The 17,222-nt window shown below is 34.7% G+C and overlaps 1 protein-coding gene across 1 annotated transcript; it reads left to right on the forward strand.

Moving 5' to 3' along the window:
- The first annotated feature begins 4,769 nt into the window (after positions 1–4,769).
- Positions 4,770–6,607, forward strand: LOC117161314 (uncharacterized). The gene is made up of 4 exons (XM_033342750.2): positions 4,770–5,586; positions 5,670–5,848; positions 5,952–6,078; positions 6,409–6,607. The coding sequence occupies exons 1-3, from the start codon at positions 5,238–5,240 to the stop codon at positions 6,054–6,056; spliced, it is 633 nt and encodes a 210-aa protein (XP_033198641.1). The 5' UTR covers positions 4,770–5,237; the 3' UTR covers positions 6,057–6,078; positions 6,409–6,607.
- The last annotated feature ends 10,615 nt before the right edge of the window (positions 6,608–17,222 follow it).

Raw genomic sequence — 17,222 nt, forward strand, 5'->3', positions numbered from 1 at the left:
CTGCTCCTCTTCATCTAATCTCTAAACGCACGCATTAAACGTCAATTGACACTTCTCGGCGCGCAGACTGTTCTTGCAGGAAAAAATCGGGCATGAAGAAGGCGATCCGCGAGGGGCCACTTTCACGAGACACGAGAGCCGCCCGACGGGGGTACACATTGAGAATTTATGTTCACTGGCTCGGTTTTTACGGCCGATTATCCACGAGAAAAGAGTTTTTCGACACGCACGGTCGCGTGTCAGCATCCACGATGGTTCTTGGCGATGATCGGAACATTCGCGAGGAGATCGCGTTACCACGACCGAGGGCAGAATGATGGCGATCGTCCAAGTACACCGTGTCGCAGAGCCGCGTTAACTGTACGCACGCCGAGGTAGCGCGCATTTTCGTGGGCGTGGAGCGGTGAATTAAAACGGGAAAATTAAGGACGATTGACACTGAACCGCCGCACATCGGGTCACGGCGGCCATTGCGCGTCCCGAGGCACACGCACGCCGCCGCTCACACGAGACAGCGCCACCCCACTTCGCACGCTTCTCTACACGGTGTCCCACCAGTTTCCTCCATGCTTTTCAAAAGTATGCGTTTCACCTACTTTACGTAAGCATTCCTCCTTTATTTCACCAATAATAAATGTAACGTTTTACAGAAATTTATAGACTATTCTCTTTATTTTCCATAACAAATTCGATAAAACGTCCGACTTTACCGTTCGCAATTGAGATCCTAGGTTAAGAGAAATGGCGGGATAAAGGCAATATGTACGTATTTAGTACTTATATGTATATTTACAGAGTTGATACGTATAATTATCAATAGCAAAGGATTATAATATTAATTGCGATTAGATACATAGCGTGAATAATATTTTCAAAAAGTTGCATGGAGTTTTCTCAAGATTCTCAGAAATCATTTTTACACACACATAGTTCACATAGTTCACATAGGCTTCACATAGTGTAAAAATTTCGTTTTGCAATTTTCTTCGTTAACATAGTAATGTACATAAGACAAGTAATTGTAATTCTAAGACACCCAGTATTTAGCTGGTCCGGTAAGAATCCATTGCGTTGAAAGCGCAGCGTGTTGCTCGCTACCACGGTGCCCGTTACTTTTCTGCTGTGCTCACGTCATAGGAACTGAGGCTCGATCCCCTTCCACTTTCCACCATCAGTTTTGGAACCATAGTTCCATCAGTTATCAATACATATATCCTTCATCTTTTTACTGAAATCCGAATCGAAATGAAGAAACTAAGACATTTATTACTAAATATGTATTCTTTGGTAGATCAGTTGAGTTTTATCTTAACAATTTTTAAAGCATATATTGCGCTTCATGTAGTATTGCGCATATAGTATTCACAGAAAAAGGTATTACTCGATATAGCCATGACGCTCTAATTTTTCGTGGAAATAAAATTTATGCTACACAGTAATTGTAGTAAAATGAGAAAACGCAATGCATACATCGAAAGCAGTAAAAACTTAGTTCCAGTAGAAAATATGATAATTTCATGTGTTCGTAGAATTCTACTCTTCTGCATTACTTTTAGGAAAGTCTCAGTCAATTTGTATTCAATTTATCGTGAAATTGAATTAATGAATAAATTCAAATTGATAAATATATCATATAATCGATATTTTTCCATTAAACGCGTAGTCAAATATATAAGAGTGTTATTGGGCGAAACTAAACGTTGCCCAAGTTGTTCTCTTATAATTAAGCGTTTATAGATATAAAAATTGCATAGCAGTAGGGATGAAGTCGTTGATCGTGTTAAGTTTTGTAGGGTTTTAAAAAATTCGTGAAATGTTCCTGAAACGTGCGCTGAAATCTTACACATTAAAAACAAAAATCCGATGTTCAAAGTAAGGCTACTCAAAGTTGAATATAGAATATCGGCACGTATAACGATGTGCTTCCGGTGATCGAACGGTACTAAGAAAATGAGGTTAAACATTATTGGTAATGTTAAACTTTTCAGGTCACAATAAACGGTCCATATACGTTATAGGTATATATTAGTTCCACATTATACCGATATCATATTTCGGTAGATATTCCATGAAATCAGTAACTACATTTTTACATAGATTAAAAAAGTACTAATTGTGAAAATTTTATTTTCAAAATATGCAGTACCATAGAGATTGTGTGCTCATGTTAGAAATTAAATCGAACAGATGTACTATCGGTTCGTTAGTTTCTAGTTGTTTCTATATTTTGTTTTTGTACTTTCTTCATTCTTGTTAATCGCACATTGACTTATGACAAAATGTCAATAATTCCCGCGTTTACGATAAAATCGTACGTTCGATTAGGAAAAGCGTACATTATTATTCCCATCGCCATCTTTGTACCGTATGATCGACGATTAAAATTATTTTCAGTGTCTGCAGTACGGGATCGTGACCTAAATTATTGCAAGCGCTAATACATATTTTTTGCATTAGATGATAATAATTGCAAAATTCATTCTACTTTTTTTTCATTAAACGATTCTTGCGACATTTGTGGATACCACTCGCTAGAGAAATCTTCACGGTGCATTCATTAGATTAGAGATCACCCTTTGTAGTCTAATAACCATTTTAATCATGTCTATAGAAACGTGAATGGTTCTGATAAATAATTAACCTATTAACTGAATGCAGTGTAAACTGAAAATTTTTTCACCTTATTATGCTTTATAGGTACCGATAATTTACATGAATAAAAGAAACGATAACATATATAAAAGTCTAAATTAAGTAATATTTACTTATTCATAATACTTACTTATAAATTATACTTATCTATAATAAGTATTAACTTGTTATAAATAATCAGCCATGTCACTGCGTCACGCCAGAAAAATTATTGAAAATTCTCAACGCGAGAATTGATTGTAATTTTAATAAATAAATAAATAAAAAAAAAAAAACAAAATATATATAAAAGCGTTACAAGATCTGACAAATGTGTCAATGGCCTACCACAATATGTACTACGAACCTAGGTATTTTTTTTTATTATTTATTAAAATTACAATCAATTCTCGCGTTGAGAATGAGTACCACATATATCAATCAATTTCGAAGATGGTATCTCATTGGGGGGTAGCCATCCACATGTTACTTACCAATTAAGTTAGAAAAATTTACCAAATGTCCAGCTGGACAAATTGTAAAGTTTAAATTAAATAATAAAAAAAAAAAGAAAAAAGAAGTACCACATACCAGTCTGTGATTTACGGTCTGTAAATTCCATGCGCATTGGTAGAAATGTAACATACAACGCGATTTTTATAAAAGTGATGAAAAACAGAAGTATCTTCCCAATTTTAACAAAATATATATAAGTTTACATTTCTATTGTGTGCATATAATTATTAATTTGAATTTAGGTAAAAACAATACTTAATAATGTAGTAGGTCTCATTGTCAGCGGAAATTGAAAACGATTAAAACTATCGATCCTGCCCCCTTTATCAAACTTTGAGAAAAAAGAATAAGTTAAATATTACCCGATCCATGTACTAACACTGTTTATAACATTCTAGAAAGCGTATCTATATCCACACTTATTCCGTAATATATGCATAGTTAACCCTCTGACTTACAATTTCTGCACGTTATCACACAAATATTTACTATCTACGAACGTTATGCAAAACGTGTTATTATCACACCTTGAACCGTTAGGTATCTGTGACAAAGAAATTCCTTTCGTTGCTCGCTCGAAAATCATATCAGGAGTAAATAGGAGGTTGTTATCAAATGTTTGCCGTTTCCACCATATTTATGCAATTATGCGTGTAAAGTATAATCACATATCGTGCACCTGCCTAGCAAGAATGAACAGATTAGCGCCTATGACATTACTTTCTAATTCGCATTCTAAGAAATAATCGCATCTGATTTCGAATCGATTATAAACCATAAGCCGGTAATGAAGAACGGTGGGATAAAACATTATAGTCCGTTAAATTTCAGTTTAAAAAGTGATGCCAAGCATTTCCAACTTTCTTTCAGCTAAGTTCTATTCTGTAAAGGGTTTTTAAAGTTTAATCTTGCATGAGAAATTTCCTTCGTTATTTTGCGTGGTTGAAAAAATTTGGAAATACAGTTACTATAATAAAAAAAAATAGATGTGTAAATATAAAAAAAAATAACGTAATAAATCTGAAAATATTATATATTTATAATTTTGTATTAAAGATTAATGAGAATACGAAGAAAAAACTATTTCTGAAGTGACCAAGCTTTCTGTTTGATTCGTGCGCGTCTCCAGTGAAGCAGAGAAGTGATTTCAGCGGGGCGATGCACGATAAGCAGTGCAAATTTGTCATGACGGTAGAACCGTGGTGAAAAATTTACGCGTTAAAATATTAGCTTAGGGCTAAGAGTACGACGCCGTCCTTTTTTCGGCGCAAAAATCTATGTCTTTAATGGAGGGGTTAGGTACGGTGTTGCAGGTCGTTTACCTAACAGCAAGTAATATGAGTATAAAAGGACGGTCGAGTCGTGGCAGACGACTATTTCGTTAAAATACCTCATGATGCAGCCGCGAACATTCTGCTTTATTGCCGTTTTCGTTGGTTACACCGTGTTTGTGTACTCCGCCCTCGGTACACCGGTCGCGGTCACAGAGGCAGCCACGTCGGAAGAACAAAAGATTCTCCTCGATTGTCAGCACTCGGATTACAGAACCTACATAAAATGCCTGCGGAGGCAAAAGAGACATCACCCCGTACATGGGGATTTCGGTTAGATCAGACGACTTTTCTATGGGCGATAAAAGTGATCAAATTGGTTGATGGTTGATGAAAATGGAATTTAGTTGTATCGATAGTTGATTATAAAACAGCGATGCCGATATCTGTTTATTTCTTTTTTACGTTTCATCTTTTTCTTTATTAGGTATCTCTGTTAATAAAGGGAGAGCTTAAAAAATAGTGACTCTTATTGGTTACAAATATTAATTTTGTGTCAAGTCTTGATTCTTATTTGCTTGAAAATATGTTCTTTAATCATGTAAAAATGCAAGTGCAAAAAATAATCTTTATTCTAAAGAAAGGTAGTAACGTTTTAATGTGTGCTTTGTGAAATAAGACAAACCTTTCTAATTTGAGATTTAAATAAAAGAGATTGAGCGAGGGGAAGTTAGCTTTGTCAAATCTAAGTTTTCAACTTTTGTGCTGTGTACAGTATAGACTGAAGTATTTTTCCTTCGTCATATAAGTACTAACAATATGATATCCTGTCTATATTTTTCTTTCCTATTCTTCTTATTCAGAATTTTTGCCAAATTATTTCAAATCAATAAATATTATTATGAATTTTATCAAGATCATAATTGTTTGGAGTCGTGCGTGAAGAAATGCCAGACAGAACGCGTGGCAGATTCATGTGAAAAGAAATGTGGTCACTGTTTGAAGAAAACAAAGCATAAGCTTCAAATAATCACAGAATACGAAAACGAATGCGTTTCTGGAAATTGCAACGAAACTAGTAAAAACAGCAATCATTCAGGAAATACTAACTTCACCACAAATATCGAAATCCATAACGTTATTGGCAATGGAAGTGGAACGTGTTGTCGTAAGTAAACGATCGTTTCGTTAAACGTCTAAGTTTAAAAATGAAATTCTTATGTTATTACTATGAGTACTTTGTTTAATTAGCTACGTGTCGACCACCAGTTCCGTGTGGTTATGAGCCCCCGTGCCCTCCACACATATGTCCTCCGTATTGGAATCCTCCTCGACCTTATCCGCAGATTACAGCACAGCCTTCTATAGGATTAGTCTTTCTACTAACGTTTGGATGTCAATATACTAATCAATGGCCTTGCACCGATCAAGTAAGCCTTGTTTAAATATCGTAATTTTATAGCCATGACGCATATTCCATCAGAGCAAATGTGTTAAAAATTCATTTTAACGTTACTTTTATTTTTTTTACAGTATATAAGAAATCCAATAGGGCCAATTGATTGTTCAGGTTGTTTATATCCACAGATTCAGACTAGGTGCGACGTGTCTTGTTATAATATGGCGATACACAAATAGTATGGCGATGGTGGCATAAGTGGTGAGTTCGATAGATAATGCAATGTGTAATATTATCATTCCTGATAGGATATCAAATTATCAATTTACAAAAATATCGTTCTAAATAAATTTTAAATTAATGTATGGTGTTTTTCTGTAACTTTCACTGCTCGGAAAAAAATGGAAAATGTTTTTGTAGCATTTAAATATTACAACTGTGAAAAAACGATAGATACGAAATGGACAGGAAAATCGCATTGTTAACAAAAAATTAACTTTTTAGATATTGTATAATATTAAAACTAGAAAGTTTATGAATTAATTTTTGAGCAACACGTATAGTGGTTATAATAAATATTTTCATTTTCAGGTACCCTCGGATAATAAGCATAAAAACTTCAATAGTATGTTATTACGGAGCTATAACAGCTATAAAAATAGAAACATAGAAACCAAAATATAATACTTATAAATATATAATGAATATAAATAAAATATGATTACATTAATTTATGGTTTCTGTACTTTAATTTAGACATCACAATAAATAAAGAATTTCTTTGTTAAAACTGTCTGATTTAATTGAACCTATGAAAGGAGAATATCCTCGGATATGTGCTATACATAATAAAATTATATGTTAAATTACACTATAGAAAAGAATCTTAATTCTTTATAAGAATTTATTAATATTTCTATAAAATTGTGTTTAGAAAACAGTTGATGTTAGGAGTTTAAAAAGTGCTATCCACACACACATCACTTATCGTCATCGCTTCACGACATTCTGCGCCCATAGATGCAACCTGTTTAACATGAATGTAAATGATTGCATACCATAAAGGATGTGTCGAATACTTTAATTGTAAGTCCTACATATGTACCTAGGCCAGCGGTTTTCAACCTGAGAGGTGCGCCTCCTAAGGGAAGCATCAAAATTTTTTAATAACATATAAATTTTCATACCATAATATCTACAAATAAATAAAACTTCATATCGTACGCACGTATATAGGAAAATTTTGTTATTTTTGTGTTAATTGTAGTTTTCAGTTTTTTTTGTAATAAAGATTTTATTATTTAAAACGTGTCTATATTATTATATCTATTTAAATAAGTTTCTTTTTCGAGGAGGCGTAGTAGCATAAAGGTTGGAAACCGCCGACTTGGATGATTATACTTTTTAAATATTTTAACGTTTGTACGGTTAACTTTCCTAATAACAAATTTAACTTCTCAAATTATATCTTCTTTGATATTTGTATATATAATGTAAAACAGGCAGATCTATTGAGTGAAAAATTAAGGAGCTCAAAAGTCATTGTTGCACGAACTTATGATCAATCTAGATAATTGTAATTTCAAATACTATTCGTGCAACAAAGACTCGATAAAACCATCGTATTTTATCTGTTTTTCGAACCTCCTCAACGCCCTTTTCAAAATTAGAATGGGACATCTGTTGATCGAGCAGAACCTTTACTTGGGGAAATCTATTTACAATGGACATCTTGGTCACGTGTCTGTGTAGGTTTTTAGCTGAGACATATCCCGTTTAAAAACCGAGAGCCGATACAAATGTCAACATCAGGTTTCCACTAGCGTTTTGCTTAACATTGATACGATATTGATTCAGACCTTAACCAGGAATGAAATAGTAAAATGGCAAGGTGCTTTCGTGGCAATGTTTCCGCGGGGACGGTAATTGATGATGATCTCCTTTGTAGGACTAGTGATCTCCTGTGGAGGAGCGAGGCTTGATGCGTCAGGTGTCGGAAACAGGTGCTGGATTCACGATGATCGGAGCACGGCGCGGTCTTCCGTTCTGTTCAGGTGCACCGTGCTGAAACATACTGCTATTACAGTTTACGACGAGGGCTAAGAAAACTGGCGGAATTGTTTCTTGCGTTTAAGGGCGCAGGTGAAACGAAACGCGTACGACTACGCCAAAGGTACCTATATTGCACGTATATATCGTTCCTGAAGTTTACTCTGGTATAAAACTGCTAACGGTAATGGATTCTATTTTATTTCAGTCGACGCTATAACAGTCAAGGAACTTTGGGATAAACTATCGTCGTTTCATTGCTGTGACGACCACTGCGAGGTCGGAACATTATCTGTCGATTTCAACGATAATTACCGATGTCTTATGGCTTGGAAGAATGGAAACGTTGCGCGTATGTATGTATTTCATACCATTTATTTCATCCCCTTAGAAGCTTAGATTAAGTGAATTGCCAAAGTAAATTGCATTTTATCGACGTTTCGATCTTGTTTGCGATCTAATTTAAAGACTGCTGGGTAACTTAATAGATGAATTAAACGTGACACGCATTTTACAGATACTGAAAAGAATAAAAGAGAATTTTTTTATTATCATCGTTCAATAATTTGACGTTTACGAAACAAAGTGTTCTTCACATTTATGTACCTTACCTCGATCGATTGGCGGTTAATGAAATTTGTAAACGGTGAAGGAACGTGTATATGTAGTTTAATGACTTAAGAAGATTGTAAATCGAATGAACCATCCGATTGAAAATATCTTACAAACACGTACCTATTACATGTTTCGTAATACGATGGATAATGTTGGATAATAGCGAAAGTGGTCGCAGCGTTCAGCCGTGGGAATGGCAGCTTATTTCTCCTACTCGCACATCCATTCTAGCTGTAGACGTATTCTTTTCTAGGCAGAAGCTAGTATTAAGATAAGTGTTCCAACGTCGTCTCTTAGAGAAGATTCGCGACCGCAATATTTTATTGATTTTCCAAGAAGCCCATTGTATTCAAGAGATTTTTTTTATCGTGTACAGATACATGTTCCTCTTTCTTAAGTCCTAAGCACTTTCTTTGTCATACGAAAATAATTATTTCCGTAATTATGTATTTAAAATATAAACTGCAAAAATGAAACGTAAGTGTGTCTCCTTGGACTATTATTATTATAATCTCCTTACTTGTAAGGATGAAGTATAATGCTAGTAAAACATCATAATTATAGCCATAATTTTGACGATACGGTAAGGTTTTTTTATTTACATATATATGTATACATTATCATTGCAGTGTTAAGTATCTGAAGCTGCGTCAGCTTTACGCTATTCTAATTTTTTATCCTTATCATAGGAAATGTTTGCTTTGTTGCAGACGATAGAAATTTTCAATAATACATTTATAACGAGACAACCATATCAAGTAAGCTTTAACATGATATTATGTATTATTCCTAACATCAGATCGCATATGTATTTTCTTTGGAATTACACAAGCGATCGTGTATGAATCCATAGAAAGTTATTGGAAATAATTTTCTCTTCTTCGCGTGTGTCATGAAAACTTGTGGCATCACTTTTACTTAATCGTCGTTTCTGTATAAATCACATGTACGTTACACGCACATCTAATTATTTATTATAGAGTTATGTAAGATTTAGTACTCAAGTTTGTAAGAAATGTAATCTATATTTCGTAATTGTACGTTGGCGATAACGCGATCATAAATCTTTTAACGAAATAACAATAAAATAATGAAAAACCTAAACTCAAGTATTTTATTCATAAACTGTTTCACGTCTAAACAATGCTATCTAAAAATACAATAGAAAGTATAATCGAAAGCGGGCTTACGGTATTTATTTGTGAAGTGATAAGTATCGGTTGCAGGATATTTTCGCGAGTAGATTCTAATGTCACAATTGTATTGTTACAGAAGACAACTGGTTTCTGCTCGAGAGAAGGTTTCATCAGCAAGCATTCGCCGTGCAAATTCTTCAGACAATAAGATATTTTATTTGTTCCTTGCGATGTTACACAAAATGAATCGAACGCCTTCCCTCTGAACAATCAAATTTACTACGGAGTACCGTCCATGCTGCTCCGGGAACGAGAGATCCTTTCTTTCTGTCAAAAAATCGTTTCACGCGGTGTACGCTTGGTGCCACGATAAGTATCGTTATCTTGCTGAGGTCAGTAAGTCTAGAGACGGAGGAACAATTTGTGAAGCTTTCGAGATCCACATTTCTTAAAATAATGTTAGTAAATCGACTGAACATTCTCTCTTCGTTTCTTTCTAGAGAAAACTGTCTAATTTTCTTTAGAAAACTGCCGCCATCTTCGATTGGAATAACTTTTTAAATATTTTCCTTTGCATGTTACCGCCGGATCGAAATCCAACAGGGCGGTAACTTTCTAAATAATTATACTCTTTTCCTACAAAATGTCATGCATGCGATATTGAAATAAGATTAAAAAGATTGTAAGGAATATGCATTTTACAATATTCTATATTTCGTAATTATACAATTTAAACTGCACTTCATTGTTGTTATTTCAAATATGCTCAGCTGATATCCGACTCGATATAATATCATTCGCTCGCCGTACTGTGCGGTCACGGAAAGGAATGGCCCTCCTGCGAAGGCAAGGGTAAGTGCCTTGTAACATTAAACCAAATTTCAATCCACATAGACCAGGCCATAGACCGAGGGCAAGATGGCATCCAGATGTCTACGCATCCTTACCCTCGATAGTTTTAAGGACCCACCATAAATCTTGGCATTTTTATAGTTAAGGTCCTTCGGGCCAAAAACAAGCATTTTCTTCTATTTCCAGTGATCTTTACATTTTATTCTCAACGCGAGAATTGATTGTAATTTTAATAAATAAATAAAAAAAAAATATTTACATTTCGTTTACTACGAGAAGATACAGAAAGATAGTTTTCTCACGTTCGGTATTTTCCGTTAGCAATTTTCTCTCATGGGCGGCTAAGACGCTTTCTAATCCATCAGGGTTCTTATGCTCCAATCGGAGGCAACGTCTATCGCCCCCACTTTTCCAACTAAAATTTTCCTTAACGAATCAGCTCATCTCGTGGCCTTAGACACACCCACCCCTAGTTTTCTTCCGCCACAACATCGTTACAAAAGACTACTCAGTCTCTATCTTTAGAATAGTCAACACCTTTTACCGAGTTTCTACCCTTAGACCGATCGCGTACTTAACGTATCAGTGTAACTAGATTTTATATAAAATTATTCATCGATTAACCATAGTCAGTATAGTATTAAATAGTTTGTTTTCATAAACTTATAAATACTTTGATGTTCGTTTTTCTCAAAATGTATATGGAACATTGAATTATGTTAACATTGTATTTATCTTCTATGTAGTAATTAAATAATTAGACGATTTGAGTTTCAATCTAGCGTAATCTACGAGCGATTAGATTGGTGTATTTATTTTGTCTTCATTTGATTACATTTATGGTATGCGATGTGGAGTGAGTAATCTGCGAATATCGAATGTCCGAGTGTCGAATGGTAAAGATCAAATGTTTAACGTTCGTGTTAGAATATCGATTGCGATTATAGAAATGTATATCTCATGAACAAAGCTAGAAAAAATGTTTCTACGAATACTTTCTATTGCAATATACAAGGAAACATTAAGATAGTATATATAATTCTCATCGATCAACTTAAAAGCATTCTATCCATACTTAACGTATGATCCAACTTTGTCGAGTTTATAGAACAAACGAGTAACATCGATAGGTCAGCCACGAATTCGCGCAGCTAGCTTTTTTCCAGTCACTCGAGTTTAAAATTCAACGAATGTCTGCACAGATCCTGGATATCCTATTTTCGTCATATTGTGCAGTAACAGTATACCCCTCTTTGCCCCCATGAAGAAACAGGACATTAAATTTTCACGGTTCAGTGCCATTGAACGCGAATTTTTCTGGAGAACTAGATCCACGATGACGACGCGACGGGAACGTCCCCAGGGGAAGCCGCGGGGGCCCTTAAAGAGGCCGCGCCGCATATGGCACGCGCAAACGGCTCGAGGAGCTGCCAATTAAATGACCTACTCGTATCCTAATACACGGGTATGTACACGTGTATGCCACACCTTTGGCCTGTCTTCTTTTCCGGTCACCGCTCTTACAACTATTGGTCGAAAAATGTAACGCGCCCTTGCACAATAGCGTCTTCCGTTTCGGGGGGTTCTGCCTCAAAGCTTCATGGGAGTCCACAATAGTTTCTGAAGGAGTTTAATAACGTTCCTTTATGCGATGTTCCCGTTCGTTGAATGGAATGGATGGAGATGATATATTTTAACGTTCTTTATATTATCGACAATTATTAGACGGTAGATTGTTTAGATAGATTAGTAGATTATTTAATTTCACAAACCTACTTTAATCACACATTTTCATATTTGGCAGTTGAAAGTTACATATTAAGTAATATATAATGGCTTCGTTTTAATCTAAATACCTACCATTTGTCGTACGTCTTCCTTCCCGCAAAATTTGTCTACTTAAACGTGAATAAATAGGATTAAAGGGTAATACAAAGAAGTTTTTAAGTCAAAGTTAATCGTTGACATGTTCTGTAAGACCGGGCCGATCCGAGGCTATCTAATAAGCTTTTAAAGTTTATTTAAATTTTATAACATTAACTTTTTAAAATTGTTGCATTAATTATCTTGTTTGTTTATTGGATAAAGAATTAGTTTGTTACAAAATATTTCTATGATAGATACAAAGGGTTTATTCTACATTATAGAAATATGCTTTCATCGTAGAGGGAAGTTTCAACCATGTTAAATTTAAAATTCGATGTCATACATGAACTAATTAAGCTACTCCTACAGACAAGAATGAGAGATTTTAGCACGTCCAAATTTCAATTTGCAGGAGAAAAATGATTAATACCAAAAGTATAACGGAATAGAGAGCCATCAAGGTATAGGAAGATAAGGTTGTTAGACCCTGATGACTTCGAAAAAGCGCTTCAGGCATCGCTTCTCCGGGATGTTGTCCGGTAGAGAATATAAGGATCCACTCGACCGTGAAACGATTGGTTATATTTAGCATTGTTAAGAATGAATGGAAGTTCGTTGAAATTCGTTTCTCAAAGGGTTGCACTGGTATGCTCTACAAAGATGCGCTACTTCCCTATGAAATCGTACTTCGAAAATGAAAATTATTATATATGAAATACAAAAGTTCGATTAGTTTATAATTTATATAATTGAGATTTTATGATCACTAAGTTACAAATTTTAGTGTTGATATTCTCGGACATGTGTAAGAAAACGTTACTTGAAAACGGCAGAAATTTGTTTGATTAGGATCGTAACACGGAAATTATCTAGTTGTACAAGTACAACAATTAAATTTTATTGCCAGTATTCTTCCTAGAAACATCTACGAACTATGCTTCTACGCTTTATTCATAAAACAATATGTCCACAAGGTTCACTCGGTTCAAGAAATTTGGGACCCTGGATATCCTAAATCACCGTTAACGGTTACGCTTAAAATTCATCCGAACTTTTTCACAATGGTTTATTCTTAGTGCAGGTTAATGGTAATACTTCATAAAATTTGTTAATCTGTTTTTAAGCAAGATTAAGACACAAGATTAGATATCGGTATCGTTTATAATACATATGATAATATATATAATAATATAGGTATCGATTAGGTATCGTTGTATAAAATAATACTTTCAAATATGCCTACGGTCGGGAGGTATGCGCGATAGAACAATTACTGCTATGGGATATAAAACGAGAGAATCGAATGTTATAACGACAACCGAATCTCTGGAATAAGCACAGATAACATATATCAGATAATGGTAATAGGACCAATTACCGTAGATAATTTTATAAAGAAATAAACTGTTATAGCGATTGCATATTCGAGAGTTGAAAATTTTATGGTTCGTATAGATCAACGGTTCCTTACGATTTTGTTTACCACGGACTCCTTATAAATAATCTTTTATTGTTGCGGACCTCCAAAACCTAACTCAAAATCCAAATCCGTCATGTGCCAAAAATGTATATTTAAAACACTCGTCAACAACCATAAAATTTAGAGAGAAGAGATTCGTTAAAAATATTTTTAAAAAACACGAACATTTCACATTAACTGAAATCTCTGCATAGTACATATAAGATCAATAAACGGTATATTCGATTATTTTTATTAGGATAATTTTTCGAAGACGATATTATAGAAACTCAGCATGCTACATTTGCAGGATTACACGAAAGGCGTTTGGTAGGTCTCCCTAGTAAAAATGTGATCGGTGATATAATCTTTCTCACGTTTTACCTATGTCACCTGCCGAGTTCTTCAACGCAAACTACTTAAAATAGACGACATCTTATCTGATGTCGAACACAATGAATTAACGAAGTATTATTACGCGGATTGAAATTTGACGTGCAAGATGGAACAACCGTGCTCGGTTCTTAACGAAACGCATTGAACACGAATCGAATCAAATGCGGAGGCACATAAAAATTTCTCAAATTGACAATGCAAACGGTAAAAGATGGAGAATTTTTCGAGGCGTCGAAATAATGGTTCTATAACGTTTAACGAGACGATCGAATAATATGTACATAAAGCCCCGAGAACAGCAGTTCTCCATGGTGCATTGGCGCATCATAGAAAATTTTAGATGCACAGTTATGTAGGTGCAATAGATGCATACAATGACAAACGAATAGGTGAATGTTGAGTCGAAGCTTATTAGATACGATCAGCTAGTGCTAGAAAAGTGCATCTCATTATCGCTCAGGGAAGTATATATCACACTTCCAATTAATAACGTGGAACCCCAGATATTTTTTTTTCTTTTGTTTTTATTTATTTATTAAAATTACAATCAATTCTCGCGTTGAGAATTTTCAGTAATTTTTCTGGCGTGGCGCAGTGATTATGGCTGATTATTTATAATAAGTTAGTACTTATTATAGATAAGTATAATTTATAAGTAAGTGTTATAAATAAGTGAATATTACTTAATTTAGATAGCTAATTGAATCTAGTGTTTAGGTCTAGCGGGTAGTGCCTCTTCAGCCTGCGAATCTGGTCCGTCGTATCAAGTAGAACCCCAGATATTTAACCCACGTAATAGCGTTCGTTTGAAACACCATTCTAAAAGTTTCTAATTTCTAATAGCTTTTTCAAATTCCCAGGTAAACGCTTAAATCCTAGGTAGGAGGTTAAACCCTATTGTATCTGTTTGCTAGTTTGAATTTGTGGATGATTTGCAAGATCCAAACAGCCTTGACTGATTGGTTCGTGGATTATGGCGAGTGTACAGTTCGATGCAATATCGATGGCGAAAGAGATGTGCTAGGTGTGGCCAGCCCGAAAGACCGTATTAACCGTATCTGCAATACAGATAAAATGTAAATTCGCTTTGGTACCTCAGAATTGCGACTGGTCATTCTCCAAGATATTAGTATTAGTGGTAAACTATTAAGAAGAAACTTCATAAAAACACACTTTTCCGTCGTTTTCATAATCTTTCTTACATACTTTTTTTTTGTTACAATTTTCAATTTTATATTATTTACCATAATCGTATTAATAGTTTTGTTTACTACTGGTCTATTATGTAGTTCTGTCAATTACAAAATATATAGTAATTAGATATTATGGTATCGAGGAATTTCACATATTGTGTCTATCTTTGCAAACAGTTACAGTTGCAACAATGTCGACACAGTGACTTTTTCTTGCAAGCAATGGCTGCTTAGAATAATCTTCTATTACGCGAATCCAAAACAATAAATATCAAAATGTGCATAATAAACATCATATGGCGTCGTAGAATCATCATATAGCGTAGAACAATGAACCTGACTTTTAACGTTCCTCCTTCACCATTTATGAAGATATTCAGCTATGCCGAGGTTATAACACTCCATTAAATTACACGATACACCGTAATAATTTGCGATTATGTACGTCTTAGATCTAATAAACTTACAATCTCGATTCTCGCTAGAGGCTAAACCGTTAAACGTTAGCAGTTATTATTTAGAATAAATGAGCATCATGATAGAATCGTAGGTGTGGGAATATTTAGTGTAAGAAACTGATTTATTAACATGATCGTCTTTCTATGACTTCTTGAAATTATTTTTATTTTATAATATTATTCAGTTTATGCCATTTTAATTAATATTAATTCTACTTTTTGATGATAGAAAATTCCAAATGATTGTTTCTAATAAATGCAAGTTATCGACGCATAAATAATCGTACAATCTATTAATAAAGTTTTGTTCGATCGCCTACAAATTTATTTATCGCATGAATAATATTATGTATCTTTCCTGCTTTTTTCAGACGTGTATCGATAATTCGATGTTACAAAGGATATTAATGGCGCAGAAAGGACCGCACGAAAAATCTTTCAATGCGGACAGGTCAAGAAGGTAAGGAGGTAAGGAGTTTGGTAAGGAGTCTCTCTCTCTCTCTCTCTCTTTCTCTCTCAGTCTCAGTCTCTTATGACACATTGCGTTACGAAATGTAATTTAGGACTACGACAGAAAATTCAACGATACGAGTATTGCTTCGTTGAAGAAACGTTAAAGTCTCGTCGAGCGATTTTTCGATCGTTACGACATGTTTACACTGATATTTCCCTGTTTTTAATTAAAACTTTCCCGTTATTGACGTAACGAATATCGTTGAGCATTTACATCCGAAGCGAACGAAGGATACGTATTCACCAAGTTACGTAATTTAAAAGCAGTCGTTCAATTGCAATACTTTATTCGCATTTTGTTCTTTCGACGCGTGGAAACGGATTTGTCGAATTTATCAAAGTCGAAATTAAGGACAGTCTGCTCCCACTGATTACGATCAACGCGTTATAACTTTTGCAACCCAAATTTCGTTCCTCAAGTACAAAATCTCTCGATTTATCATTGAGTGAAATAGACCACAGCTCATACTTTTATCATTCGTGCAGCTATTTACAAAGATATTGCATCTACGATAATTGCACGGTTCAGAAGAGATAGTTTGTTATTGGCAAATAGGATATTCGGTACTTTTAAAACATTTATCTTTGAGACATTCTGAAAATAGAGGTTAACGTTATTTTGAATTAGTGGACAGTAATTATTTTAAACAACCTGCTCGTTCACACGCTGCTGCAGCTTGCTGTGAAACTATTTCCGTTGAGGACACCCATTGCCACGATTAATTTTAGTTTTTCACGCAGCTGAAACGTAAGCGCATGTAGCGAGTTAAAGGTGCGTAAGATCCGGTGCAGCAGTTGGACGTATGTAGTTTATGAGACTCTTCACCTGTCTATCGTTGCTCCCCTTCCTAGACACCTTTCACTTTTA

Source organism: Bombus vancouverensis, chromosome 6, assembly GCF_051014615.1.
Source record: "Bombus vancouverensis nearcticus chromosome 6, iyBomVanc1_principal, whole genome shotgun sequence".
In the NCBI taxonomy this organism is placed as follows: domain Eukaryota; kingdom Metazoa; phylum Arthropoda; class Insecta; order Hymenoptera; family Apidae; genus Bombus; species Bombus vancouverensis.